Here is a 27181-nt window from a genome sequence, read left to right as displayed (position 1 = left end):
CCCGCGCCCCCACCGCCCGAGCCGGGCACGCCGGGCGACGAGTGTCCTCTCTCCGTCCGGGGTCAGGGGCCTCTAGGGCCCGCCCACGATCCAGCGGGCCCGGCTGCGGAGCGAAAGCCGGCGGAGGCGAGCTCGGCGCCCGGAACCCGAGCCACCCCTTTCGCGCCAGACTTCCCTACTGCGTCGGCCCCTGAGCCCCTGGGCGGCTCGCTACAGTGCCTTTTTCTTGTTTTGTTTTGAATTCCACTGGTTCCAAGGGTTGCTAGATAGCCTTATCGCTGGGCTGATTTCAAAGGACAGGATTTTTACAATTCAGGACCAAAGCTTGAACAAGTATAAGCTTTTTAGGTGACGTTTTTTCTTGGCGCATTTGTTAAGTGACACGGGGCCGGATGCCAGGAATCCGCTCCACTGTGTTCCTGCAGGAGTTTCAAACTTGACTAACTCGGTCATTAACTTTCGTCAGGGCACAAGGCGCAGTTTTAGTCGCCGATTCATAGAGACTCAGGCTCCAGAGCGGTCTTGAGAAGGGGACAGGCCTGCTCGGGTTCGACCCTCAGACCTCCCGGCCCCCCCTCTCCTGGAAATGGAAGGCAGAGTAGGAGACAGTCGTTAAGAATTCAGAAGAACGCACTATGAGGCTGAACAAAAGGCTCAAGGACCAGGAAATTACAATAATAGAAGTAATGTAAATAATTTCGGGGAAAATAGCAGTTTTTCCTATTCCAGGAGAGGGGACACTAGGGGCCCAGGGACAGTGCCTTTAGTTCAAGGTCAGACAGGGGCCTGCCTTGAAAACCAGGGGTGTGGGCGTTCAGGAACGTCACAGTCACTTGTGGGGTGACTGTGAAGAAAGGAATCTTCCTTATTTTGGTTCCGGGAGATACAATGCCAGCACTTTGAACGTAGCCACCGTTTTTCTTTAATGCATGCTTTGCCCACTTTTAGAAAAGACCCTTATTTCGACTCCAGTCCTTTTGTTTCTCAAAAGAAACCTGGGCTTTGGTTATTTAATAGCCCCCACCCAGGCCCCGTGGGCCTCGCAGACATTCCTGGGGAACGCCTCACCCGCTTGCCCACGTGTGTCCCGGGCGGGCCAGGCACACAGGGGGTGGGAGGGGGGGGATGGTGTCATTTCTTGGTTCCAGCTAAGTCGATGCAACCTTTGGAGAAGACATCTTGTTTTTATTTCATCTCTGAAATGCAAACTGCAGGCTTTCCCTTGTCCTCGTGAATCTCATCATCTTGCCATGAGAGTGTATTTGGTCCAAATTTCAGCATGGGAAGGGCAGGCCTAAGTAAGAAAACATTCAGGTACCCAGGCAGCTGCCTGTTGCCCATAGATGGACTGTTCACACAGCTATTAACGGCAGCGGCAGCATTCCTGGGCCCAGGAGCCCGGCCAATAGCTTACTTGCACAGGCTTTGTGACAAGAAAGTCTGAGTAGCCAGGAAGTGGGATGTTTGCAGGGAAAAGTACTCCAGTCCCTCTGGGTCAGAACACGTCCACCTTGCAGAAAGCAAAGTTTAATAAATCAAAAATATTTCGATAGTGAATGTTTCATGTAACTATTTAAATAAATCAGCCTTACTGTGAAGGCTTGATGAATGATGATGCATATGTTTATTGAAATGGAAAGATGGGGTGCCTGGGTGGCTCAGTCGTTAAGCGTCTGCCTTTGGCTCAGGTCATGATCCCAGGGTCCTGGGATCCAGCCCCATATGGGGCTCCCTGCTCCACAGGAAGCCTGCTTCTCCCTCTCCCACTCCCACTCTTGTGTTCCCTCTCGCACTGTGTCTCTCTCTGTCAAATAAATAAATAAAATCTTAAAAAAAAAAGAAATGGAAAGATATTCATGCTATCCTGTCGAGCTGATTACCGGTAGTGTGACCCAATTTGTTGTCTGTATTCATATGCCTACAAAACAATTGTGAAGGTAACATATTTTCTAGGTGGTTAGGTTTGTTTTATTTGTGCTTGCCTGTATTTTCTATTTTGTGTATTAAGGAAATAATACAAGTTTATTTTTTTTAAATATTTATAAATATTATTTGAAGCCATGTGTACATATCTAAGTCAACAAAGGAATTTGGTCAGAAAATAAAGATTAAAAAAAAAAAGAAAATAAACAGATTTAGACCCATCAGTTGTGTCTGGAAATTTGAAGAACCTACTAACCCAGGCACGCTATCTAGTTCCTTTGTTCACTCATCAACCTTAAGATTTGAAAACGGGAATATGAGAAATTCATTTACTGAATGACCATGTGATTGATATAGTCGGCAAACTCTTGAAATGTCATTCCACAGCCTGCCATGGTAGAAACACTAGTGTTTGGTAAGAAAAGTGTTAAATCTAGTCAAAGACCCATAGTTTAGGGGGAAATGTTTGTATTTAAAGATTAAACTTGTGGGGAGAGGGCAGCTGGGGGGCTGGGGGGTACGGACAAAAAAAAATTAAACTTCAACCATGAAAATTTTAAAAATTTACCTCTTCCACAATCATGAAAATGGTCTCTGCCTAACTTCTTTATGATAAAGTAATTTAATGAGATTTAACAAATCATGGTACCATTTCATTTTAAACATTCAAACTATGCAATTTTGATATCTGAATTCTAATTTTAGTCAGACAGGACAAGAGGTCACTGAGATCATTTTACAAAAGCCACTGTTACCCTTTTGTCTCCCTCTTTGCGAACATTTAGGAGCACATACTTTAGCATTTATACCATCAAAAAAGAGATTGCACCTTTTTTCCTATCATATACCCTGATTCTTTTCTGCTTCTGGACCACCTAAAGTGTGGCTTGTAATAAACTTACTCTATGTAAACTTTTCTTTAAGGAGCGCTACAGTATTCCCTATTTATTAAGTGCATTATTATATGTAAATGAGATATGGTAGATCAAAACATTTCAACAGTATCTGGCATAGTGTTAGCTATTAATGTTTATGGTTTACCGGTATGAGCCATAACACAGCAAGTTCATCTGATCTCTGTGATAAGTTATTTTTCTTGCTATAGAAAGAACTGACAATACATGGTTTAAAAATTACTTATTAATGACTTAAAACTAGTCATATATATATATACATTCATACAGTGGTCAAGGTACTAAAAGTTGAAACAAGACAATTTGGGGGAATTATCACGTTTTTTTCTTCTCCTGGAGATGGAAGTGGGAAAGTCATAAAATTGCAGCTGGGAACGATCCACAGGAATTCCATACTATTAAAGCTGAACAAAAAGCTGAACCACCAACAAGCATTTCTGGGAGAAACAAACCTTTGGTTATGTTCATGCCCGTACTCAAGCACTGAGTTATAATGGGAGGCAGAAAGCTTTCCTGAATGTTCCCCAAATGAATGTAATGTAGCCGGTGAGATTTAGAAAGGTGAAACTATATTTGGTAAGCCAATTAAAATAACTACATTCTCAAATTACTTACTGGGAAACTATGGTATTCTTAGTATTTTAAAACTTGTCACAACCTGTCTAACGTTGGTTTTTTTTCTTCTTTTCCAAATAACTATAATCATCAGATTATAATATATATATATATATATATTTTTTTTTTTTTTAGCAGAAAACAAGGAATCCCAGACTCCAAGAATCTGGCTACTGTGGCTAATGCTCTTGCACTAATCCTTGAATTCCAAATTTGCCCCCTGGAGCCCAGGTGTAGTGCAGGACACCTGAGAAATAGACTTAAGATAAACCAACTACATTCCCCCACGTGTACATATCATGCTATTGAATCTGGGTCAATTATTGGTATTCTAGTCCTTCCTTGAGTCTAGGGATGGGATGGTAGATATAATGTCTAAATCTCCTCCACAGGGCTAAATTTCTAAGGGAAATCAAAGGAAGGAGGCCAAGAAGGTCCTCCATGAAAATACTGAGTGGCAGGCAGGGGAACAAGCAGACTACATCAGGTAGTATTGGTCACATCTGTGTGCTAAGAACTACTATTTATGAATAACTTATTCAAGAAATATCTATTGCGGGATGCCTGGGTGGCTCAGGTCATGATCCCAGGGTCCTGGGGTTGAGCTCTACATGGGGCTCTCTGCTCAGTGGGGAACCTGCTTCTCCCTCTCCCTCTGCCTGTAGCTCCCCCTGCTTGTTCTGTCAAATAAATAAATAAAATCTTAAAAAAGATACATACATACATATATATAGAGAGAAATACTGAATACCTATTCTGAGCAAGAGTTATCACTGTTACATGACACAACCCAGGTCTGGAATGTTCTTTCCTCAGTGTGACTGAGTGGTTCCATTCAATATAGATCCCTGAATTCTAGGGTTTTGTCATCAAGTCCATTATTATTATGAACAAATTCTTTATTTCACTTTATTTATCTATTTATTATTATTTTTAAATATTTTATTTATTTATTGGACAGACAGAGACATAGCAAGAGAGGGAACACAAGCAGGGGGAGTGAGAGAGGGAGAAGCAGGCTTCCCGCAGAGCAGGGAGCCCGATGCGGGGCTTGATCCCAGGACCCCGGGATCATGACCTGAGCCGAAGGCAGATGCTTAACGACTGAGCCACCAGGCACCCCTCTTTTTTTTTTTTTTTTAAAGATTTTTACTTATTTATTTGAGAGAGAGGTATCAAGAGAGAGCAAGAGTAGGCGGGGTGGGGAAAGGGAGAAGTAGACTCCCCAATGAGCAGGGAGCCCAATGCGGGGCTCGATCCCAGGATCCCAGGATCATGACCCGAGCAGAAGGCAGACGCTTAACCAACTGAGCCACCCAGGCGCCCCTCTTTTTTTTTTTTTTTAAAGATTTTATTTATTTATTTGAGAGAGAATGAGAGAGAGACAGCACACGAGAAAGGGGAGGGTCAGAGGGCGAAGCCGACTCCCTGTTGAGCAGGGAGCCCGACGCGGGACTCGACCCTGGGACTCCAGGATCATGACCTGAGCCGAAGGCAGTCGCTTAAACCAACTGAGCCATCCAGGCGCCCTTTATTTCACTTTCTTAATGGGAAGGGGATTTAATATTTCCTATGTGAAAAATTACATCATTGCCAACAATGATCAGTTACAAAAATTCCCTCTCATTTTTTTTTTTTTTTTAGATTTATTTATTTGACAGCGAGAGACACAGCGAGAGAGGGAACACAAGCAGGGGAGAGGGAGAGGGAGAAGCAGACTTCCCGCTGAGCAGGGAGCCTGATGCGGGGCTCGATCCCAGGACTCCGGGATCATGACCCGGGCCGAAGGCAGGCGCCCAACGACTGAGCCACCCAGGTGCCCCCAAAATCCCCTCTTTTTTGTACTTTACCTCCAATCAATATTCTTTTTGGCATTTACACCTTTAAACTAACAATAGGATAATATCCTTCATGGTGTCCCTTTCTTATTCAGGCAAAACAAGTTGCTCCTGGTAATCTGGCCCTGGGCAATGCTGGCTGACTTCAGGGCATTTGCTCTGGCCACAGTGATAGGTAACATTCTAAATCCAGCTAAATCACCTGAATGTGACAACTCTCTATGAAGCTGTTGGTGATGTTTCCACAGGCCAAGTCCAATGTCTGTTTTTAATCTAACTTTCTAGAGCTCCTCAATTTGTTATCCACGCTGGGGAGTCCTCCAATCCGGCAAGGCATTGCTCAAATAACATTAAAAGATAACAACAACAATAGTAAACTACCATTTATGGAGAAAGGAACTACGATAAAACTTTTATAGTTTAGGAAGCTGAGGCTCAGAAAAGTACTTCTGAGATAAACCCAGTCTCTTAACCAGTAGTTTCCTTCAGAATTATCTTAATCTAAACAGCAACAGTCAACCAGCGAGGCAGGCATTCACTCCCTTAGAAATAATCTCCTAGAGGTTCTTCTAATCACCTTTTCTGATTTAGTGTCCAGGAGTCAGTTTCCTGATTCGAATTTAAAATTTTACGTCCCTCCTCTTTAACGCAGTTCCTCTGTCTTCGAAGCTACCAAACACGTTATTGAACATTTTATAGATTTTTTTTCCTTTCAAATGGTTATCAAAAATGTCAGGCCTCCAATGGTAATTTTATCAGAGCAGATAATTTTCAACTAAGTGTTCAGAGTCAATCAATCTTCAACATATAAAGTTGTAAAATACTCAGCGGTCCAGCCTTTAAACACCGCAAACTCAATCAAGTATCAATAAAATCATTGTCAATACCAGATCTCCCAACCACATTTTCCCCTCACCCCACTGGTGTAATGCTGTGAGGAATACATTCGGAAGATAATTCAATTAAAGAAAACAGGGGTAGTCCCAAGATCAGGCAGAGAGGAAAGAGAGAGAAAAAAAGCGAATTTAAGACTAACATCTTCCAAAACACTGATAACCCTGGCACAGAGTTTTTATAAAAACGCAGTTACTCGACACCCCAACGTGGATCCTACAAACACCAGATCAGCAGTCCCGCCGTCCCAGGACCCCCGGGACAGGAGGAGCCGGCCAGAATACCCCGGCCGCGAAAACAAGTTCGCCCCGCCGGGTCCGAGCCCAGGCGGCGGCCGCGACGTCAGCGCCCGTCGCCCCCGCCGCGGGGACCACGGCCCCACAAAGGGGCACGAACCCCCAAGTCCAAAAGGAGACGGCAGCCGCCGCCGCCGCCGCCGCCCTCCTCCACCGAGGCCGTCAGCCCCGCCCCCACCCGCCGGGGCGACTCCCGCCCCTCGCCCCCGCCGAGACCGCGGCGCTACCACTCGCGCCGCCCCTCCCCCACCGCAGAGCCAGCGCGAGCCTCCGCACCTCCCCCGCTCCGGCAGCCTCAGGTCCCGGAGACACCGCCCCCACAAACCGGGCTGCCGCCGCGGAGCTCTATGGGGGCTGGAGTCCGCGAGGCGGCCTTTGTGCGCCTCAGAGGCGGAGCTGGGACTACTACTCCCACAATGCTCCGCCCCCGCCCCGGGCCTTCGGCTTCCCGTCGCCCACAGACTACATTTCCCGACAGCCCTCGCGGCTCTCCCGCCCTCCCTCCCGAGACACGAGCCGAACTGGGCGTCAGGTCGGGGAGCGGGTCGGGTTCCCGCTCGCCGCCGCCGCCGCCCCCCGCAGCGACTCTCCCGCCTCTCCCACCGCGCCGGTCGCAGGAGCTGCATCGCCAACTCTGCTCGGCCGTGAAGCCGCCGGCCCGGGAGCACTGAGCCCGGGACGCAACGCGCCGAGCCGAGCCCCCTCATCACCTCCAGCCGGGGCGACCCCTCCCGGGTCCGCCCTCGCTCTGCGCGGCCGCCGGAGCCCCCAGCCCTGAGCGGCTCGGTGGCCCGGCGCCCGCATCCCGGGCCCCTACACTCCCGTAAGCCGCCGCCCCCCACCCTGAACATGGACTCCGACTCTTGCGCCGCCACCTTCCACCCGGAGGTGAGTGAGGGCTGCGTCCCGACCGCCCCTGACCCACCCCCACTCCAGTCCTGCGCTCCCGGCAGCCGGACCCCCGCCGGCCGAGCGCCGCCCTCCCCTCCCCCAGCCTTTCCTCGTCGCCCCCTTGGGCGCCCAACCCCGCCCCCCCACTCGGGCCCGCGCCCAGTTCTCCCTGCCGGCCCTCGCCTCGGCGTCCCTGCCGCGGGCGTCCGCGTCCTCCCGGCGCCCCCTTCCTCGGGCCGCCGCGCCCACCCCTCCCCGGGCTCGCGTAGCCCCGGGACCTGTCTGCGCCCCCGGCCTCTCACCGCCGGCTTGGCTTACTCCTTCCCTGCCCCCGGGGACTCGGTCCCAGCCGCCGCCGCCTCGAGTTCCCGCTTCTCTTAGGAGCCCCTCCCCCCTCCCGGAGGGGCTCGCGGTCCCCCTCGGACGGGGACTCCGCTCCGCGCGCCCCCGCCTGCTCCCTTAATCCCCGGGCCCGGTAGTCCGCGCCCCGCCCCCTGACTCCCGCGCGGCCCCCGCCCCCTCCGGCGCCGGGGGCCTAGTCCTGCGGGGTCCCCACCCCCGTAAACAGCCGAGCCGAGCCCCCCACCCTCGGCACGCTCTCCTCCCCCTCCGGGGCCCCCGCCCCCCGGCCGCGGGCTCTCTCGCCCCGCCCCGGCTCCCCCTCCTTCCGGGGATCGGCCCTCGGTTCTCCCGGGCGGCCCCTCTGGCGCCCCCGCCTCGGTCCCCTCTCCCTCCGGAGGCCCGCGGGGCTGGGGTGCGGGTCCGGCCGCAGGCGGGTGGGGGAGGCGGCGCCGGGCGCGTTCACCCGTCGCGCTGCCGCCTCAGGGCTTCGCGGGGCCCACCGGTCCCGGACCTCGAATCCTGCCCGGCTTCCCGCGCCCCCTCCCCCGCGGGATGGGCCCCGCACCTTCCGGGGCCGAGTGTCGGCGGGGGGCGGCTTCCGCGGAGGGCGGGGAGGGGGCCGCACCGCCATCTGCTTTTCCTAAAGGCGGCGAGGCGGGCGAGGCGGGCGAGGCGGGCGAGGCGGGCGGGGCGGGGGCGGCGCGGGTCCCTCCGCTTCGGGCCCGAGGGCGCCGCCGCCTTCCATTCCGCGTCCAGGCCCCTGACCCACTTGTGCGTGTTCCCCGCCGAAATAAAAGTTCTCCCCGAGAGTTTGAGGGCCGAGGGCTGCGGCCCTCCCGCCGCGGCCGGAGCGCGGGCGGTCAGTTCTTCCCGGGGGTGGGGGCAGGGTCTCTTCGACGCAGGAAATGCCGGGGACCGCTCCGCGGTCGGTGCTCCGCCAACCTGCGAGCCCCCCGGGGGTCTGAGCGGCCGGGGGTGGGGGGCGGAGGGCGGAGGTGGTCTGCTCGAACCAAGTTGAGAAAATAAGAAGTGGAGCCCTTGGAAGGAAACCTGCGGGCGGCACGCCGGGTGCCGGGCCGCTTTCTTGGCCCTCGGTCCTGGGGAGGGGCTGGGTTGGATCCAGGAACCCACCCCCCAGTTTCCTGTCCCGCGTTCGTCCTTGCAGGATAGTGGGACCCTGGGCCCTGGAAATGGTAGCTGAGCACGTAAGGATGAGGTTGGGGTGGGTACTGAAGTACTTTTAAAGGAGACCTCAGTAAATACGCTAGTCGAATAAGGCGAAATAAAGCAGAGTTGTTTTGCTTAGTAGCAAATAAGGGTTCTTTCTCCCGGAGCTGTTGTTCCTCAGGAGAAAAACCCTTCTTGTTGAGGGCATTTTTAGATTGAATGGAGACAGGACACACAAGCCAAAGTCCTCTCGTATTTCATCTTCAAGGTGCAAGTAAACCCAGCCCGACCATTTCCTTTTTTTTTTTTTTTTTAAGATTTTATTTATTTGTTTGACAGAGAGATGCAGCCAGAGAGGGAACACAAGCAGGGGGAGTGGGAGAGGGAGAAGCAGGCTCCCCGCCGAGCAGGGAGCCCAACCCCCACGCGGGGCTTGATCCCAGGACCCTGGGATCATGACCTGAGCCGAAGGCAGACGCTTAACGACTGAGCCATCTAGGTGCCCCCCAGCCGGAGCATTTCTGGTTTGTTTTCTGAGTCAGAGAACATTTGGGCGCTGGCCCCCCCTGGATGTTGGCTGCTGCAGCAGGGGACGGGGAAGTGGGGGGTGCTAGGAGGAGGGGGCCACAGAGCCCTGGCTGGGGAGGGTTCAGGCCTGAGTGAGCTTTGTAGGATCAGGAGTAGTTGACTTTTGAAATCACTTAAAATACTTTGATTACAGCTGCAGCTGAACTTTATTTTCAAAATGGAAAATCTGTAGCAAAAAAGTAGTTATTAGAGCTCCTGATAGGCCTGCAGAGCATGGTAGATAATGTCAGAAAATGCCATGGGAGCGCTAAGAAGTGGAAGCACTAAGAAGTGGACTCTTCTACGTTTTTATCTCCTGCCCGGTTCCCAGTGTGCTTGGCATAACAGCACGATACCCCTCTTCCAGCCTTCTGAGTGCAGTGTTGTTTCTTGACCCAAACCTACCTTATCTTGTTTCTTAGAGTGTTTGTAAACGTAGCAGTATATTTTCGAGTGGTTGACAATAAAAGCTCCAGCTGGCTTAGTTTTGTTTCTGGATTCCACCTACAAGTGCCTACACTCAAATACACCCCTTTTCTCGCCTGCTAACAGGAGTGCTCCCCCAGTTACAAGAGGCGCAGGACTGTGGAGGATTTCAACAAATTCTGCACCTTTGTCTTGGCCTATGCCGGCTACATTCCTTATCCAAAGGAGGTAATCTTCAGTGCTTCTGCTGGCAGTGAAACCAGTGGCCGCGTGGGGGTCTGGGAGGGGGGTGCTGGTGGGGGACGCCAGACGGCTGTCAGGTAGAAACCTTTCTTCAAAACTTAGCCCAGCCTGGGAGGTGGTTCCTAAAAGTCTGATCGAAAACGCAGGCTTGTCTAGAAATGATTTAATAAACTTTGAGTATTGGTTTGCATATAACACGTTTGACGTCCATCTGCTCTGAATCTCCAGGGCTTATTGAGTGCCTGCAGTGGCTGGGCAGTGTTCTTGGCCCTTACAATATATGAGATGGGTGCTGCTGTTGATCCCCATTTTACAGATGAGGACTCTGGGGCCCAGGCCTGGGGTTCAACCAGATGGTTGGGCCCGGTCCACACTGTCCTTCCTGGTGAGCAGCTCCCCAGTTGCTGTGCGCACCATATTACAGAATCTTCAGGGACTTGTGGCCAAAATCCTGAATTTTAAAGGATTTTTTTTTTCTTGCTAAATAACGGGTAGGACTAAGGACCTCTATTGTCATGGTGCTCAAACTTGTACGGGGCTAAAAAGAAAGGAATATGGTATTTCTGGGAGACCAAACCCCAGCATTGGCTTATCGTTTCTGTTTGCTGTGTACGTGGATAAATGCACCCTTTGTACCATGCAGAATGTTGCCACTATTTGCAAAGAAAATGCTTGAATGGCCTGAAGGAACCGTAGGGATGAGCTCACTGCCTTGGGGCAGTCATTACCTAGTTTGATTTTGTAATATTTGGGGATATCTCCAGTTTTTAGAAAGAGTGTCAGGAAATTCTCAAAACTAATTTAAATTCATTTAATTAAAAAGAAAATACAACCCTTGGGACTGCAAGTGGAAGGGAGATTTTACAATCTGGGAAAGATAAGGGGGTATGAGAGGGTGTTCTTGGCAGCTTTCTAGGTATTTACTGGGCATCGAACGAGTTCCTGGCTCTGGACAGGGGCTGAGGGCGGCTCAGCAAGGGAAGGTTTTCCTCCTGGTGTGTTAACATTCTATCTGGAAGGTCATAGTAAAGTACTCATGACACCATTCCTAAAGAGCACTGCTTACGAGAGCCGAGAAGGCCACAGTTCTGACAGCCCTGGTCTGTAGTCCCGACCTGGCTTGGGGGTGGGCGTGCGGGGCCTGGGGAAGCTCAGCTCGGGGCCAGCCCTCGTCGCCGGGGACTCGCGCACTAGTCATACCCCTCGGCCCCGGCTACCTGTGCTTCTGTCCTTTCAGGAGCTCCCTCTGAGGAGCAGCCCCAGCCCTGCCAACAGCACGGCTGGCACCATTGACAGCGACGGCTGGGACACGGGCTTCACTGACATTGCGTCGGCCGTGCCCCTGCCGGTCTCCGACCGCTGCTTTGGCCACCTGCAGCCCACCCTCCTGCAGCGAGCCAAGCCCAGTAATTTCCTGCTGGACAGAAAGAAGACAGACAAGCTGAAGAAAAAGAAGAAGAGGAAGCGAAGGGACAGCGACGTGCCCGTGAAGGAGGGGTACATGGGGAGCCTGTTGAAGCTGGAAGCTGCCGACCCCTATGTGGAGACCCCCACGAGTCCCACCCTGCAGGATATCCCTCAGGCTCCCGGCGACCCCTGCTCGGGCTGGGATTCCGATACTCCTTCCAGTGGATCTTGTGTCACGGTGTCACCTGATCAGGTCAAAGAAATAAAAACTGAAGGCAAACGGACTATTGTCCGGCAGGGAAAGCAGGTCGTGTTCCGGGACGAGGACAGCACTGGCAATGACGAGGACATAATGGTGGACTCGGGTGAGTGGCCCCTGAGGGGGTCCAAAGAGCGGTCCCTTCCCTGGAGGGTGACAGCACAGTGTGCCCCCTGCCCCTAGGGAGGACGGTATCGGAAGGTGGACACTGAGATGTTTAGGAAGGGGGTGATGGCAGCTAGAAACAGCTGAGATTCCAGGACAGGCCTCAAAATATAAAAATAAATATAGCTTCTCAGTAAACATCTCACGGTTAATTCCTGGTGCTACACATTTCAGTGTCCTTGGTCACGCATTTACTGCACTGCCCTGCCCTACAGTGTGTGTGTGTGTGTGTGTGTGTGTGTCGAGGATCAGGCTTCACTGCCGCTCAGCTGCTCTGCCCCCCGCACCCCTGGGGGCTGGCGGGGGAGGGACTTTGCTGGGGGCGGGAGTGCAGGCAGTGTTTTCTCTCCTCTTCACACACGTGTCTCTCCCTTCAGATGACGACTCCTGGGACCTCGTCACTTGCTTCTGCATGAAGCCGTTTGCCGGCCGCCCTATGATAGAGTGCAACGAGTGCCATACCTGGATCCACCTGTCCTGTGCGAAAATACGGAAATCCAATGTTCCGGAAGTGTTTGTCTGCCAAAAGTGCCGGGACTCCAAGTTTGACATCCGCCGCTCCAACCGTTCCCGAATGGGCTCGCGGAAACTGTTTCTGGACTGACTGTTGGTGAGCGAGGAGAGCATGGGCGAGGAATCAGAAGGGACGGGGGGCCTTTTGGCTCCTCTTAGTTGAGCACAGAACTCTCAGCTCTGGTGCGGGCAGACCCCTGCCATTCAGGTGCCTAAGCAAAAGGGCAGGCTGTCCAAGGTAGGACCTGTATCTGCCAGTGACTGAATAAAATCCTCGTTGGCCAAAGCTGCTGCTAGAGCTGTGTTCTCTGCAGTGGAGGGGGGCTCACCACCCAAGTACAGTGGGTTCAGTTCGGCTGAAAGTGAGGGTACGTGGTAGTTGTGAATTCTTGCTATCATTGTTAACAAACTCCGCCGGCTGGAACCAGCGCCAGCTGTTTTCCTGCTTCCGCTGTCTTGGGAGAGGAGATGTTCAGTTTCCCAGGCCTGTTAACGAACAGCCATACGTGTAAGCTTTTTCCCAAGTGTAAGTCTTTGACCGTAAGTGTCTGTACAGCAACCATCGAGCTGCCCCTACCTTCGTGGCCTGCCCTCTCCCTGCCTTGGCTGCTGTCTGTCTGTCCCTGCAGGCTGCCAGCTAGAGTCCTCTGGTCTCACTCTGAGCGGAGCCCTGGGGCAGTGGCTAGCTAGTGATCCCTCAGTTTCCTTCTGTTTGTTAAAAGGGACAGTGTGTGGCCACTTCTTGGCGGGAAAGGGGTTGGTTGGGGGGTTGAGGTGGCCCGTGTTCATAACTCAGTTTCCTGTTTTGCACGATGTAAAAAACCTGTCTTTTTTGCACGATATAGCCAAAAGTATTGGCAGATTTCTGCCGGGGTGCCCTTTCCAGTTGGTGTACGAGGCCCTAGGGGTGCCCAGGCGAGCTGTTCTCAAGCGAGAGGGCACCTGGATTCTGTCCTCTCTTTCCCTCACCTTGTTCCAGTAGCAGCGTAAAGGTTAGGCAGTCACGGGAACGGCATTCCTCTGCATCATGAGGTAGCGAAGACTCGGAGGGAAGGCCTCTCCTGTGGTTTATTCTTAGGATGCCCTCATACAGGCTGGCCTGCTGGTTTCCCGGGGCAAGGTTAGGATTTGAAGCCTTTTTTGTTTTGTTTTGTTTTGTTTTTTGTTTTTTTTTGGTTTGAAATTGGCGAGGGAGCGATATGGTAACATTGGCCTCCAGGAATATACCACTGAACTGTGCAGACTTTCCTTCGATCTGAACTGGGACCTGGACCGGGGAGCCTCCGGCGCCGGCCCACCCTGGAGAAGCCCAGGAGTTTGTGCCTGTAGCTCGCACAGGGCTGTGTCCGAGGGCCGTGTACCTGGGCTGCCGCCGGTGGCTCTGGGCCCCGCAGGGACAGGAAGGCTCCCGCTTTCTCCAGAGTTGACAGTGCTCTTTGGCAGGTCAAATACTCTTCTCAAAAACTTTTTTTTTTGGTAAGTAGATGGGTGTGTTTTCATACACATTGTTTCTCGTGAAGCATGAAAAGGGAAGAATGCCCCAATTAGTCCTATTTATTTACAGCAGGGTGGACCCCCGGTCCCTCTGCTGGGCTCTTCATGCGGCACCCTCGTGCCGGGCTCCCCCCCGGGACTCTTCACATTCTCTCCCCGAGGCACAAAGGGGGCTTGAACTCTAATTGGCTGATTGGAGCCCATGTTCTGCGCTAGTATCGTTCATGCTTCACCAGCCAGCTGCTTTTTGTTGTGTTTTGTTTTTAATTCTGTTGCTTATATTAACACAGAAATAGAGAGAAATAGTTTCTGAAACCCAGTTTATCGTGAAGATCCCCAAGGGAGAAGTTCTGCTGTAGAGAAAAACAGTAAGAAGCGGGCTTAGAAACCACCTTCTCCTCAGACAGCTGTCTGGCTCTGATGAGGGCAAACGTCCAGGAAAAGTTGGAGAGGAATTTGCCAAAGATCTGCCCCATGACATTGCCTGTCCAGTGTCTTCACCATGAGAATAGCCAAAGTTCCAAAGTGTTTTTCTTTTTTAAAAAAACTCCACGAAGTTTTAAAAGTGCATTTAAGAATATGTGTGATTTTAGAGCGGAACTGCCAGGCCTGGCGATTGCTGTATTGCTTTTAGAAGGTTCGATGCCTGGTGACACCTCTGGAAGGTACTTAATAGTCATTTCGATTTGTTTCCTTCATTTCCTTTTTGTTCTTTTAACAGATCTCTATCCCTGTGGGTGGTGTCTAGGAAGTCTCAGGACACCTTGGTTTTTGTGTTAGCTTGAGCTGGGCAGCTGCAATCAGCTTTATGCAAATTAGGCGTGGCCCATCTAGGGGCTCCTGGTTGGTGGCTAATAGAGTGAGGGGAGGGAAGGATGTCACCCCAAGAGTAAGCCTCTCCCATTGGCATTGGCCAGGCCGGACACTTAACATCGTTTACATGGTTCTGTGTGATTATAAAGTTTATGTGTATAAAGCGAAGCTGTTTCTGTGAAACTGTATATTTTGTAAATAAATATATTGCTACTTTGAGGTTCATGCCTAGCTTCAGGTGTGTGTGTTCTCTGGGGAAGGACAGTGGTGTTTCTGCTCCCTTCATCACCTCTCCCAAACCATGATGACATAGAGACTTGGGGAGGTAAAGTCTGAGTTGGTTTAGCAGGATGAAGCGTGCCCACAACCTTTCATACACTTTTCTAGTAAATTCTCCAGGATCAAACCACAGTATGAATAGACATGAATAGGTTTCGCAGTTTCATCATGCTGTGGATTAGCTTAAGCCCCAGTGAGTGGTTACCTGCTTTGTTAAAAGCTGCAGCCTCCTCCGAGGTTCTGCAAGCAGATTTGCAGTCTCCCAGGGGTGCTCATTCTGCCCCTTTACACGTGGGGGTCCCCAACGCCTGTGCTTTTTCTGTCACTCAGCTGTGTCTGCCCGCCTCTAATCGGGGACCCACCAGTAGTCAACTAGTACCTCCTTTCGAGCAGCCAGAATCTACGCACCAACACCTTAGAATCTTGGAAATACTGGCCAGGTTGGGCGGTGAGCCCTTCTCTAGTTTCCAGGTGTCCAAGGCTGTTGGTGGGTGTGCCTTGGCCCCTCAAAAGCAAGGAGGCGAGGGCCCCGGGCTTTCGCGAAGGGGTGGAGCTCGCACCGGCGGCGCTGTTGGGGGTGTCGGGCCGGGGCTGGCTCTGGGAGCACCCCTTGTCGTGGTACCCCGGAGCCCACCCGACTCGGGTGATGCGGGTCACAGGGAGCGCGCGAGGAGGTGACCCAGGAGCAGAGAGGAGGCGGGGCCGCCTCCGCCTTCCGGCGGCCCCCGCCCCGCTCGCCGGCCCCGCTCCCTAGCCCCGCCCCGTCCGCAGTCCAGCTCGGGTCCGCTGGCCCCGCCCCGCCCGCTGGCCCCGCCCCCCGCCCCGTCCCGCAGGCTTGCCGCCGCCATCTTTGTTAGGGGCAGCTGGGCCTGGCGTCCAGAGATGCCGAAGTCGTGCGCGGCCCGGCAGTGCTGCAACCGCTACAGCAGCCGCAGGAAGCAGCTCACCTTCCACCGGTGAGGGGCGGGGGCGCCGTGGGGCGCGGGGGCCCGGCTGCCGACCCGCCTGGCCGGGCCGAGCGGCCGCGGCCCCCGCCGGAGCCCGAGGCCTGGCGCGCCGGGCGGGGACGCCAGGGCCGCTGCCCGGCCGCGGGGGAGGCTCCAGGGCGTGCGGCCGGCCCCTTCGCGGAGGGGCCGGCGGCCCGGGGACGGGCGGGGTGATCGGCGGCCGGACGCCGCCTTGGCCGGCTTGGGCGCGTGGGGAGACTGTCGGAGAGGCTGAGCAACCTGCTGAAGGCGCACAGCCTCCCCGGCGGCCGGTCGGGGCGGGGGCGTGTGGAGGAGGCCGGGGTGGGCCGCCCCATCCCCGGGCCGCGCCCCGCAGCCCCTAGCACTCTCTGCAGTTCTGGGGGTGTCACCCCCCGCCCCGGACTTGATCTTGTTTACAGATGCAGCCTGGAACGTAGCAGGTGCTCAGTACCTACTGGCTGAATGCATTTCCGAATGAATGGGCGACGGTGACGTCCGTCGGTGTGCCTGCCATGCGCTGGCCACTCGGCTTGTCCCTGGCCTGGCCTCCTGTCAGGAAGCAAGTTGGGGGGGGTGGAGGAGTGAGAATGTTCCAGGGTGTTGGGGGAGGGGGGCCGGCCGCGCTGACTTGGCGGGAGGTTTTGGAGTCTGTCGTCAGGCTCCCGGGGCTCCCAGTGTGTCGGCCCTGGTGGGTACTCGGTCCCTGCCCCGGACAGCTCAGGTTCCAGCCGCTGCCCCTTACTTAGAGCACGACCCCCGAGGCCAGCTGCACTCTCTGTCTCCACTGCCCCTCCCATCACCATTTTCCTTCTCAAAGGGAATGTCTTTATTGAAGTATAAGACCTACAGAAAAGCACACAAATTGTAAGTCCACAGCCCAGCCCGTTCCGCAAAGCGAACACTTGTGTGACTGCTGTGAATCCGAACATCACCAGCCCCTAGGGAGCCCCCCGCTGCACCCCCTTCCAGCCCCTTGTTCCCTCTCATCCCCAAGGGTGACCGGATCCTACCTTCTGTCAGTCAGAGTGGGGCGCTTTGGCCTGTGTTGAACTTGGCATGAGGAGTCCAGCACCGTGGTGCTCTCCTTGTGTGTTCTGCTCACGGCTGTGAGTCAGCTGGGTGTCCTTCCTCCCCATCTCTCGAGGGGCTCCGCTGAATGAATATACCAGAACTGACTTGTTTTACAATTAAAGGGCATTTGGGGGCCCCCGTGTCTTGGCCATGACAAGCACAGGACCGGGGACAGTTTCGCTGGGACAAGGCTTCCTGTGCACGTGTCTCTCTTCGTTTCCATTGGGCACATCCCAGGAGTGGAATTGCCTCCGGCTACCTCTGGAATTCATTCCAGTCGGACTCTGGCCCCTGCCACTCCCGCAGAGGAGCTCTGCCAAGTCCCCGGTGGCCCTGCTCAGTGCTGGTCCATCCTCATCCGAAGCAACCTCTCTGCAGCCTTTGGCACAGCCGACCACTGACCTCTCGTGACACTCCCCACTTGGCTTCTAGGGCCCCCCTTTGACCTCTTCCTCTGTCACAGTGTCCCTTCTCAGACTCCTTTGCCGGATCCTCCTCATTTCCAGTGCTAGCCTTGGAGCCCCTTGGGGGAGGGCCATGGCTTTGTGTCCTCCCCGTCCACACTCACTCCCCAGGGCTCCGATTTCACCCAGGCTTCGCCACCCTTCACACAGGGACGGTCCCCACGCTGACGTCTCCTGACACGTGTCCCTTGCTGCTGCACTTCAGCACTTGGTCATGTAAAAGGCACCTCAGATTTAACAAACAGAACCTAAATTCTGATCCCCCAGGCCTGCCCCTCCTACAGTACCTCCCCTCTCATCTTAATACACGGAACTCCTTCCTTCTCTTTATTTTGTGGCTCACAAGCAAACGTTATTGCACAGCTTTCAAAACACATCCCAGGTCTGCCTGCTCATGACCCCTCCGCTGACACCCGGGTCGCAGCCACCAGGTGCCCGCCCTCCTCTCTCACCCTCAGCCCAGAGCTTCTGGGGACTGCCCGGCTGCCCGAGGCCCGCCTCCTGAGGTCCTCACCCCTGCTCTTGCTCCCACCCTCTCAGCCAAACCCGCCTCTGACCACACCCCCAACATGCTGGGCGTCCCTGTCACAGTGCCTTTGCTCTTGCTCTTCCCTCTGATACGCACACGGCTCGCTGTCCTGCTTCCTGCGGCATCTGCTCAGATGTCACCTCTCGGGAGGCCTTCCTGACCACTTCCCACTCAAGTTCTACGCAATCTATGTCTGTTTGGTTTACTGTCTGTTTTCTCCTGTTCTAGAATGTAGGTTCTAGGAGGGTGGGACTTACTCATTCCCACTTCCCAGAGCCAGGGGCAGGGCCTGGACACGGCGGACTCCCCGAGGCACTAACCGGCTTGCCCTGCAAGTATACCTTTGGAAGGTTTTCTGGCCACGTTTGTGGCCCCACATCGCCTACTGAGACTGCTGTAACCAGGCATGACAGAAGCTTCCAGAAATTGGATATGGTTTAACAGAGTGAGGTCACTGAATTTTCCAAGCTGTCCAGTAAAATGCCATGTGGTGTTTTCAAAATTCCATACAACTCTGCAGTGCCAACTTGAGCCTTGCAAATTCCTTCATGTCTCCCTTACCTCCTAGGTTCCCGTTCAGCCGCCCAGAGCTGCTGAAGGAATGGGTGCTGAACATCGGCCGGGGCAACTTCAAGCCCAAGCAGCACACAGTCATCTGCTCCGAGCACTTCCGACCCGAGTGCTTCAGCGCCTTTGGAAACCGCAAAAACCTGAAGCAGAATGCCGTGCCCACAGTGTTCGCCTTTCAGGATGCCGCGCAGGTGAACACGGCACCACCTCTAATGTCTTCATCTCCAGCCTGCAGGGGTGCAGCCAGCAGCTGGGGCGGGTGTGGTGTTTGCAGGCTGAGAAGTGCGGTGAGGGCGGCCCCTCGGGGTTCAGAGCCCAGCTGCCCACGACCTTTGCTGTAGGTCGTTTGCAATTTAAAGCCCCTTTCGGGGCGCCTGGGTGGCTCAGTCGTTAAACGTCTGCCTTCGGCTCAGGTCACGATCCCGGGGTCCTGGGATCGAGCCCCACATCGGGCTCCCTGCTCCGCGGGAAGTCTGCTTCTCCCCTCTTCCTGCCCCTCCCCCTGCTTGTGCTCTGTCAAATAAATAAATAAAATCTTAAAAAAAATTAAAAAAAAAATAAAGCCCCTTTAAAAATAGATCACGCATGGGGCACCTGGGTGGCTCAGTTGGTTGGTTAAGTGTCTGGCTCTTGGTTTCAGCTCAGGTCATGATCTCAGAGTCGTGGGACCGAGCCCCGGGTCAGCCTCTGTGCTGAGTGTGGAGCCTGATTGAGGATGCTCTCTCTTGTTCTCTCTCTCCCTCTTTCCCTCCCCCGCCACCCCAAATCATGCCCTACAACCAGAAGATGCTGAAGCAGCTGACTGGCAAGTGCACCAAAAGCTTGGTCCTCTCTGCATTTCATTTTTTTTTTTAAGATTTTATTTATTTATTAGAGCACAAGCAGAGGGAGCGTCAGGCAGAGGGAGAGGCAGGCTCCCCACTGAGGAGGGAGCCCGATGCGGGGCTCGCCCAGGACCCCGGCATCATGACCTGAGCCGAAGGCAGAGGCCTCACCGACTGAGCCCTCCAGGCGCCCACATGCATTTCATTTTTGCTGGGCGTCACGTGGCTTGAGGCCGCACAGTGAAGACCCTTCCCAGTGGAAGGTGGTGGCTGTGTTGCATTCAGACCTTGTCTTTTTCTTCCGAGTAGGCAGCCGGGGCGGGGGGCTGTGGTCAGGAAGCCGGAGGCTGTGCCACTCCCACTGGCAGGTGCCGCGCGGGCGGAGAGCTCTGGGCCCCCGCCGTAGGAGGCTGAGGCAGGGGGAGAGCTGGAGGGAGGTCGGGGGGCCGCGTGGCCCAGACTTGGAGCTGGAAGGGATTTGGGCCCGCTCACCGACAGCGTCAGCTCTGGCTGGTTGGAGGGTGGCAGGGGCCGATGGTGACAGGCTGGCAGAGGCTACGGTTTGTCGGGTGAGGGGAGAAGGCTCCCTCTGGCTGGAGCCAGTGGTGTCGCAGGTGCCGTCGCGGTGGCCTGAGCTAAAGGGGGGTGTGCGGTCGGGAGAGCGGGTGGCCTTTGCAGGCCCAGTGGGCTGAGAGGGTGGTGGTCGGCAAGGGCCGAGCTCGCTGAGCCCCTGGGGGATGGGGTTCCCTGAATCTCTGGGTTTGGCCCTGTGCATCTGGAGTTTGATTTCCCAGCGGGACATTGGAGTGGCCGTGGCTCTGTGGGGCGGCTCAGGGGAGAGCTCCCGGACAGCTGGACGTGGAGGCCCTGAGGGGGATTATCTTGAATTTCCTAAGCCCCGAAGGTGTCCTGAGTCCCAGAGTGCGGGCGTCACACCGGGCACGCAAGGCCAGCGGGTACCTGTGCGGGCCGATGGTACTGGCAGTGAGAGGGAAGGCAGTTAACAGGGGTGAGGAAGCCTGAGTGCATGTGCCCAGCGGGCCCTGCGTCGGGGCGCCCGCCCTCCGTCCGAACTTTGTGCCCATCTGCAGGCTCGTGGCCTCCCATCTAAGTCCATGTTCACATCCCCTGGAGGAGGGACCCCCTGACCGCTGTCCATTGTCCCCCTGCTCGCCGGGCTTCCCGTCGTGCTGGCTCTTTCTGGCTCCGTGAGCGGGGGCCACACGTGCATTTGCTCTGGCTCCGCTTCTCTCTTTGGTCGGCTCCCTGAGGGCAGGGGTTTGTTTCACAGCTTTACCCCCAACACTGAGGAGGTTTTGTTGTCAACATGGAAGGCCTTTTGTTTTCAGTTGATATGTATTTGATTTTTATTGCGGTCAGAGCACTTAACGAGATCTAGCCCCTTGACAAACTTCTGAGTGTACAGTACGTGCTGTTAACTACGGGCACGGGGCTGTGCGGCAGGGTCTAGAACCTCACTCTCCTGCTGGACTGACACTGCCTTCTGATTAGCCCCCTCCGTCAGTGCCCATTGCTAGTGGAGCTTGATCACTTCTCACGCATTTGTGGTGAGATGTGAAGTGAGTTTAGTTTAACAACTTGGGGGGCTGTCGGTGCCCGGGGCCAGGAGCTAGGGGTAGGGGCCGCTGGTTCCGGCCCCGTGGCTGGGGGCTCAGCTCCGGGGATGCCTGGGCACTGGCAGCAGGCCCTGCGTCAGATGTTCTCTCCTAGGGGGCTGCCACTCCTTGAGTCAAATTTGAGTCACCTCCTACGTACCTAGAATGTCAGGCCCTGGGGGACACATAGGAATCAGGCCCCTGGCTTCACGGGTCCTGTTCATGGGCCTCTGACCTAAGATTTGGGGACAGCTTTGGGGAGGGTGAGCCAGTGGGTGGTGCCGGCGGGGGTTCTTGGGGTGACCTGCACCCCTGGGGAGCCTGTGGACGGTGCTGTCTCTTGCAGCTGGTGAGGGAGAGCGCGGACCTGGCCGGCGAGGATGCGAATGTGGGCTCTTACAAGGAGGAGGTGAGTGTGCGCTGGTGCTCCCCAAGTCAGGACTGAGGCCTTGGCGCAGACGCCGGGGGGTGCACGTGCCCCCCCCCGCCCCCCGGCCTGCACGGCTTTGCCGCGCTCTCCTCACAGACCAAGGTTTAGGATTCTGTGTTCTCCTCCCTGTTTAATACCAGGCGGCCCAAGGTGCTTGGAGGGCTGGCTCGTGCCCGCCTTCTGAGGGTCTGAGCCCAGGCCCGGGATGGGGGGGGGGCGGGCTGTTTGTTTCTGCTGGTCCCCTGGCCGTGGCCCCTGCCGGGAGAGCGGGAAGGGTTCCTGGCGGGCTGCCCACTTCTGCCCTGCTGTCCGCAGGCCGTGCCTGCGGCGGGGCTGGCAGAGTGCGGCCCGGGGAGGACGGACAGTGCCCTCGAAGCGCTGCCCCCGAGCGCCGGCGGCGCCGCAGAACAGGTAGGGCCCGGGGCCGGAGGCAGCAGGTGGTCGGTTGGTTGGTCTCTGCACACGGGGATTCGCTTCAAACGAAAGGAAGCAAACTGGAGCCCAGGCCACGAGCACCCTGGCCCGTGGCCCTGGTCTCAGGAGCGCCGTGGGGCGTGGGGGCCGGGCCGGGTCTGCGCCGTGCCTCCCGCGGCCCCCGCCTGTCGCCGTCCCGCGGTGGCAGCTATGCTGGGCCCGGGCTCGGCTCCGCCTTCACTCGCCTCTGTCCCCAGGGCCTGCCGCAGAGACTGCAGGGACTCTCGGCCCCCCGTCCGCCGGCCAGCCCCACACAGCCGTCCGATCACAGCTACGCCCTTTTGGACCTAGATGCCCTAAAAACAAAACTCTTCCTGACTCTGAAGGAAAACGAAAAGCTCCGAAAGCGCTTGAAGGCCCAGAGGCTGGTGATACAGAGGATGTCCAGCCGCCTCCGTGCACACAGAGCGGGGCAGCCAGGACTCCAGGCCAGGCCCCGGCCGGAGCCACAGAGCCGAGCTGGGCGGCCAGGCTTTCCCGTCAGCGCGTCTGGGGCTCGGGCCATGGACCCTGAAGTGACAGCGAGGCAGGCCAGGCCCACCACCAGCCACCTCAGGGGAGGTGTAGCCGCGTCGGCCCGGGACAGGAACGGGACCGTGGGCAGGACAGATTCGGTCCTCCCGGAGGGGACGGGGGCCAACTGTCCTTCCAACGAAAGCTGGGCGGGGGTCTTCAGCACCACGGTGTGAGGAGGCGTCCTGAGCCGACGGGGACGGAGTGCGTTTCCCTGAGGGGCAGCAGGGCCCAGGGAAGGACACGAGAGGGGGTGACGGCGGGGTGGCTGAGACTGGCCTCTGTTCTCAGGCGGGCCTCCCCGGGGCCTGGGGTGAGTGATGACAGAATAAAGTGTCTTCCTGTGCTGCAGCTTTTCCTCCTTTATTTATAAACTAGAACAGGTGTTCCGTGTTTCTTGAGAGTTTGTGTTGCACCATTTGCTTTTACAAAAGACCTGCATTAGTACCTGCTTTCGCTAACCTAAGGAAATCTGAACAGGATTTTCACTTTTATGACAAAAGGCGTAAAGCAGAAAGCGCCACTGGCGACGCTGCGGCGGGCTGGCCCCGCCCCTTCCCCCGGGAACTAGGCATCTGAGCCTCTGGGCTGCAGGTCCGTTTTATGCAGCCATTGGTAAGATGTGTCCGAAGGGATCCGGGAAAACCTGAGAGGTGATTTTTTTGGATCTGGGAACGCTCAGACCAGACCAGACCAAACCAAACCAAACCAGGCCACACCACCTCCAGGAAACGAAGGATCCTAGCCTAAGTCATCTCCTGACCCTGGACTCGTGTTCCTCAGGCGGAGGTCGAATATGGAAAACTGAACCACGGCTTCCAGTTCAGCCTCGTGTTTAAAAATGGGGCTTCAACAGTGAAGGCTGGAGGATGGAATGAGGGTGTGAGGAGGGGGCTCTTACCACTTACGTATTTTGCTCATCCCTGAAAATGAACATACAGATGCACTGAAACTCTCCCCAGTTTTCAGGAAAGGTTTATTGTGATAAGAGAGTGCCTTATGTACAGTCCATTTCAGACAAAATTAAGAGAATCGGTGCCCCAAAGAGCCACCTGCCGTGGAGGGAACGAATGGCCGCGTCCAAAGTCAGAGAGTTCACGCCACGCTTATTGCACGATTTACATTCAGAGCTGCAGCTCAGAGAAGAACTTTATCAAATGGAGATAAATATTACAGAATTGGACGACCTGAACTGTTTTTGAAAACTGGAGGAAGGGGGGTATCAGCAATTACTCCGGTACCACCGCAGAGCCTGATTTTAGCAATAGCTGCGGGGATGGGGTGGGGGCGCTGTCAGAACCACCACCAGCCAGGGCCTCCTGGCTTCTAAAATGTTCTGCATCCACAGAAGAGGCAAGTGAAAGAAGAGGGGCTTGGGAGCCGCCACGAGTCCCCTGAGGAGGGAGCGGGACGGGAGCAGCTGCGCCACCTGCTGGCGGCGCATGAGAGAGCAAGCGAGCCTCCGGCTGGCCTTGCTCTCCCAGCGTGGGGGGATTTGGCACGAACCCGAGCCAGGGTGCTTTCAGTCCCCACCCCATGCTTGCCCTCTCCTCCGAGCGTCTCTCCGTTTCTGGGCTCCAGTGTGTGTGTGGGGGGGGGAGGCGGGGGCAGAGGCAGGTCGGGCTGAGCCTTGGGGGGCGGGCTGCAAGGGACATGGCTTAGCTCGCATCTGCCTTTTGCCACAAGGATACAGGTGGCCCCTGGGAGGAAGTGACCGGTGACAGGGCTGGGCCCTGGGACCGGGGGGTTATACTACTCTGTCCCAAGCCACGTGCCAGTGGAATGATTTGAGAAGTTCTGGGAGGGGGGGGAAAAAAGACACTAATTTCCAAAACCATTCGTTCTCAGATAAAAAGCAGATTTATAAACCCACACAATCCTCTCCAGCTTCACTGAATGATATTTCAGCAGGAAAAAGTGGTTTTTGGGAAGTTGACTAACAGACGCTCACTTGTTCTGGAGTCATGAGAACAACTTCCTTGCTTTCCATTTTGTTTTCCATGCTCAGTGTGGATTTTAGGAAAAGTAGTTCACAGTCCTATGTGTGAGGGCAGGATGTTCCATAAATACCTCAAGACCGAGCGCTACTGGGTGGCTGCAGTCAGCACGCGGGGCTCGGGAGCCTAGGGGGCCAGGGCCCAGAGCCCAGGGCCCTTCCCTCCAGGGACACGATCCTTGGGAAAACAGCCACAGGCCGTGCTGCAGTTCTGGTCCAGGTGGGGCTGCCTCAGTCCTACCTACAGCACCCCATGAAAGCAGGGTGTCTGTGTGTCCCTCCACATAACTGATACGGTACCACCTTCTTTAGGAATAATAGAAAATAAACACATCTGATGTCTGGGTTTTTTCCCTGCTTCTGAATTTGTAGACTCCTAGGAAAGGATTTTTTGCAGCCTCTTGTAAATCTGGTTTCTCAAGCAGTTTATCCATCTGTATCGATCCTGTGAGCTGTGAAAGACAAGACAAACTGTACCAAAGGCAACTGTTTCCATGCCCTTCTTCCACTGAAGGGGTTCAGCCATCACCTGACCAGAGGCAGAGTACAAGCTGCAGAGAGTCAAACGGTTCTGGAACATACAGAAGCAGCTGGGTGTGCTTCCGGCCCAGCCACCCAAGCTGCAGTTTCCAAGCAAAGAGCTCACTGGAGGTCCCACCTGGGAAGGGCGGCCGCCACCCCTCCTCGGGGCATCCCATCGCGGGCTCTGAGCAAGTCACTCGCTCCCAGGTGGGTAACACAGGGAAGCTGTCACTCCACACTCTGGTGTCCCCCGTCCCCGTCAGCGGTTGAGGGCCTCCCCCTGGTCCATGCACAGGGCAGGTGACTGCAAAGGGACAGCTACTCACACTGCTTTGGTATCCTAAGCGCCTCGTTGTCCAGTGCCATCACCTGGTGCAGGACGCCTCGGAACTGGTAGAGCACTTTCAGGTTCTTCTCCTCACCTACGCACGGGTCATAGAACCCGGGCAGCCCCGCCTGTAACAAACACAGTCTTACTCCACGGGGCCCGAGACCGTTGTTTCAAGCCCAGCACCACTGCCGTCTGCCGCCAGCTGAGGATCAGCGTGCAAGGGCCTTGACTTTCCCTCAGGAGCCGTCCACGGAAGATGCACACCGTGGAGCTGAGATTGTCAGAAAAGTTGCCTGTTTAGTCCTAGGCTTCCCTTGCAATGAAGACCCTTTCTCCCACGCTAGAGACCCCTGCCTTCACAGAAGCCCCGTCAGGACTCCTGAGAGAGCTAGGTGTTCGGCCTGAGCTGATCTGCATTTTGGTTTGCCTTTACCGTCCCCAACCGTGCGCTCCAGCGTGAGCTTCCAACGTTCTACAGATCTCACACTCACTCTAGAGCAAGGCAAGGAACGAGGAGAATGTAAGCTCCATGAAGGCAGGATGTATGTTTTGCTCGCTGCCCTACCTGGCACACAGCAGGTGCTCAGGAAATCCTTGCCGCGGGGACGGAGGGCGCGAACAGCTCCGGTGAGACTGTAACGCGGGTGCTGGGCAGCAGGCCAAGCCCGTGCCAGCGACACGAACGACTCCACCACAACGAAAGGGCCGTGCCGGGGTGCCAGGCCGCCCCCACTGCACACAGGCCTTTCGTGTCTGAACCCCACGGCAGGCCCCGTACCTTGGAGGCCTCTGTGAGGATGAGCTTCGAGTCCTTCACCAGGCACTGCAGGGGCACGGTCACGTCAATCACCTTCACCTTCTCGCTCTTCTTGCTCTTGTCGTTGACGAACTTCCCGTACCAGGCGTTGACGATGATAAGCCCTGAAGATGGACCCAGTCTGAGCAGAGGCGGGTCTCGGGTGGGCAGCCCTCGCAGAGCCGGACCGCAGGGGCGCTATGCCCCTTTGAGACCCCCAGCGCCCACCCTGCCCCGAGAGAGGCCAGGCCTTCTCACCCATTCTGGACTCTTCCGCCTCAATTATTCTTCGGACAGATTCCTGCATCAACCGAACCTGCAAAAGAACAAGGAGGGCCACTGTCAGGGTCCTTCCTGGGCTCTGCCTCTTGGTTCAGCTGTAGCCACGAGCCTGGCTGCATTTTCGCCCCTCCTCTGTTCACAAAGAACCCAATGGTACCCCTGCATTTATGCTGGGTATCTCTGTTCTGTCACCTAACAACAGTTCACTTAAAGGGAAGGAAGAGAGGACAGACAGGGCCCTCCGGTTCTTAGAAACACCCTGTTATGCCTTTTGAGGGTAATTGCATCTCATCTTCAGGACCGGGCCTGGAGGTCCTGGTATTGTATCCCGCAGGGATTAGAAAGACCGAAATGACCACTGAAGCTGCCGCCCCCGAGGCCCACGTGCAGAGGGCGCCGTGATCCCCGAGCCCCGGTGAGAGGCGTGTGGCCGGAGTCACCCAGAGCAGAAGGACTTCCGGGGACGCGTCCGCGCAGCACTTACAGCGGCTTCTGCCTCTTGTTTCTTCTGCAGAATGTCAGTGGCTGTGCTTTCCCTTTGCTTTTCCAACTCCCTGAAGCGAGAAAAACACAAGCCGCATGTTAGTGCGGACTGACACAACAGAGCGCGTCGCTGGACCTGTGCCCAGCGAACAGTGTGAGCTCTCCCTGCATTCCTAGCTCTGGAGCTTTAGCAAATATTTCCAAGCCAATCTCCAGCAAATCTGTTCGTTTCGGGCCTCTGCGGCTTCCCTTTCTTTTGTCCCTCG

General features: G+C 55.5%; 3 protein-coding genes across 9 annotated transcripts in view; 2 read left to right on the top strand and 1 right to left on the bottom strand.

The window, feature by feature from the left end:
* Window positions 1-6991: 6991 nt before the first annotated feature.
* PHF13 (PHD finger protein 13) lies at window positions 6992-14992 on the top strand. The gene is made up of 4 exons (XM_025856856.2): window positions 6992-7368; window positions 10000-10101; window positions 11354-11888; window positions 12325-14992. Exons 1-4 carry the CDS (start codon window positions 7330-7332, stop codon window positions 12549-12551), a joined length of 903 nt encoding a protein of 300 aa, XP_025712641.1. The 5' UTR covers window positions 6992-7329; the 3' UTR covers window positions 12552-14992.
* Window positions 14993-15870: 878 nt separating this feature from the next.
* THAP3 (THAP domain containing 3) lies at window positions 15871-22856 on the top strand. Of its 6 annotated transcripts, XM_025856637.2 has the most exons (6): window positions 15876-16002; window positions 16434-16454; window positions 18647-18839; window positions 21435-21497; window positions 21834-21929; window positions 22190-22856. In XM_025856637.2, exons 1-6 carry the CDS (start codon window positions 15929-15931, stop codon window positions 22679-22681), a joined length of 939 nt encoding a protein of 312 aa, XP_025712422.1. In that variant the 5' UTR covers window positions 15876-15928; the 3' UTR covers window positions 22682-22856. The 6 variants fall into 6 exon arrangements, with proteins under 6 accessions (XP_025712423.1, XP_025712422.1, XP_025712427.1 ...); XM_025856638.2 differs by lacking the exon at window positions 16434-16454 and having other exon boundaries at window positions 15871-16002; XM_025856642.2 differs by lacking the exon at window positions 21834-21929.
* A 607-nt stretch (window positions 22857-23463) lies between these two features.
* Window positions 23464-27181, bottom strand: part of DNAJC11 (DnaJ heat shock protein family (Hsp40) member C11) — a 75322-nt gene continuing 71604 nt past the window's right edge. For both annotated transcript variants that reach the window (XM_025856483.2, XM_073903408.1), the window contains 5 exons: window positions 26917-26986; window positions 26409-26466; window positions 26133-26275; window positions 25350-25479; window positions 23464-24953 (listed from right to left, as the gene is read on the bottom strand). In XM_025856483.2, the coding sequence (XP_025712268.1) occupies window positions 24928-24953; window positions 25350-25479; window positions 26133-26275; window positions 26409-26466; window positions 26917-26986 (427 nt within the window). In that variant the 3' untranslated portion in view covers window positions 23464-24927. The remainder of the gene's footprint in view (window positions 24954-25349; window positions 25480-26132; window positions 26276-26408; window positions 26467-26916; window positions 26987-27181) is intronic.

The sequence above is a fragment of the Callorhinus ursinus genome, unplaced genomic scaffold (assembly GCF_003265705.2).
Source record: "Callorhinus ursinus isolate GAN/ISIS: 27379988/994484 unplaced genomic scaffold, GSC_fseal_2.0 scaffold18, whole genome shotgun sequence".
Classification (NCBI taxonomy): domain Eukaryota; kingdom Metazoa; phylum Chordata; class Mammalia; order Carnivora; family Otariidae; genus Callorhinus; species Callorhinus ursinus.
This window is presented reverse-complemented; position numbering and strand designations above follow the sequence as displayed.